At 62.1% G+C, this 1568-nt stretch overlaps 1 protein-coding gene across 1 annotated transcript in view; it reads right to left on the bottom strand.

Annotated features, from left to right (window-relative positions):
- The window catches only part of Zan (zonadhesin), a 62469-nt gene that overhangs the window by 1420 nt on the left and 59481 nt on the right, over positions 1-1568 (bottom strand). Inside the window, exon 33 of the mRNA XM_055606673.1 lies at positions 1229-1313. Within this exon, the coding sequence (XP_055462648.1) occupies positions 1229-1313 (85 nt within the window). The remainder of the gene's footprint in view (positions 1-1228; positions 1314-1568) is intronic.

The raw sequence follows: 1568 nt of genomic DNA, 5'->3' as shown, positions 1-1568 counted from the left end.
TGTGTGTGTGTGTGTGTGTGTGTGTGTGTGTGTGTGTGTGTGTGTGTAGGAGCGTGGCCCTGAGGAAGTCAGGGGGAAGCGGGACTTCGCTCTCTCCTGCCATGTGGCCCTGGGATCGGGCTCTCCCGGCTGAGCCATCTTGTCAGGCCCGGAGCCCGTCTTAAGTAGACATGTCAACACCACATCCAAGGTTGAGCTCCGGCCTCCACGTGCATACCGTGCCTGCGCACATGCGCCCCATACACAGCAGCGCTGGCGCGGGGGAGATGGAGGGTATGGGCTGGAGCGCGTCCTCTCGGCCCTCCGCCATCAGCGGATGCTGATGTCCTCAATCGCCTGGGCTAGCCCTCCCTCACGAGGCCCTCTCAAGTCACGGCCGGACAGACAGGGGCCACCCAGACCTCTCCCCGGCCTGAGAGGCTCGCACCGGGCTGGGCGCACGCGTCCTGCCTCACCGTCACCCCCCTTCTGTGGCACAGTCTGTGCAAGCAGGCTGGCCCGCTCCCTGCCTCACCCTGCAGTGCCGACTACAGACCGGCACCGGCACAGCCAGTCTGCGCCTGCTGGGCACCGACCGCAGGACTCTGCTAGCTGAGCGGCTGAGCCCCAGACTCCACGCTCTGTCAGCACCTCCCAGCCCCAGAAACAACCCAGAAGCTTGTTAGGGAAGCAGAGGTGGGCGACCTGAAGCTCCTGGGGGGGTTCTGGCACGTACACTAGACTGCGCCCTCCCAAGCAGAGCCTGGAAAAAATGATGGCCCAGGGCACAGCACAATTCTTGTCTGCGCAGGGGAAACTGAGTGAGGCGATCAGGCGAGGGCGGAGGGGTGTGGGGGAGGGGGAGGGCGAGGGGTGTGGAGTGGGGGGGTGAGGGTGTGGGGTGTGTGGAGCAAGGGGTGTGGGGGGGTGAGGGTGTGAGGTGTGTGGAGCGAGGGGGTGGGGGGTGGGGCAAGGGGTGTGGGGGAGGGGGAAGGGTGGGGGGATGAGGGGCGAGGGTTGTGGAGTGGGGGGATGAGATGTGGGGGGGTGGGGGGCTGGGGTGAGGGGTAGCTAGCCCCTACTCCCGTGGCCAGTTCCAGGCCAGTGATGAGAGTTCCTGTCTCAAAAAAATAAAGGATTGTTCCTCAATACCACCAGGGGGTTTCCTCTGGCACACACACACACATACACACATACACAAACACACATATACACACACACACACAAACACACACACACACACACAAACATACAGTGGCCTTCTGGGTCCCGGCAGGAAGGCAGGCAAGGAGGTAGGCAGTGGGTGTAGTGGCTGTGGTGTGGACACTGCAGAGCTGTGGGCAATATGGAGGGTGGAATTAGTGGAGAAGACCTGGATGGTCCCAGTGAGCAGCCTTCAGAAGCCGGCCAGTGGCCTAGAGAGACCGGCCGCCTTTGAGATTGCTCACTGCTCCTACATGGTATTGTTTTCAGATCCCAGCGTCCAGGTAAGGAGGCCTGATACCGCGTGTGATGCCGCCTTCTGGAGTCCAGCATTGCTTCTTCTCCAATGCTGTGCAGTCAGGTGCACACACACAGGCACACACACA

This window comes from Psammomys obesus, unplaced genomic scaffold (assembly GCF_907164565.1).
Source record: "Psammomys obesus unplaced genomic scaffold, mPsaObe1.curated_primary_1811, whole genome shotgun sequence".
NCBI classification, from domain to species: Eukaryota; Metazoa; Chordata; class Mammalia; order Rodentia; family Muridae; genus Psammomys; species Psammomys obesus.
The sequence above is the reverse complement of the archived record's forward strand: the minus strand, read 5'-3'. Positions and strand labels throughout refer to the sequence as shown.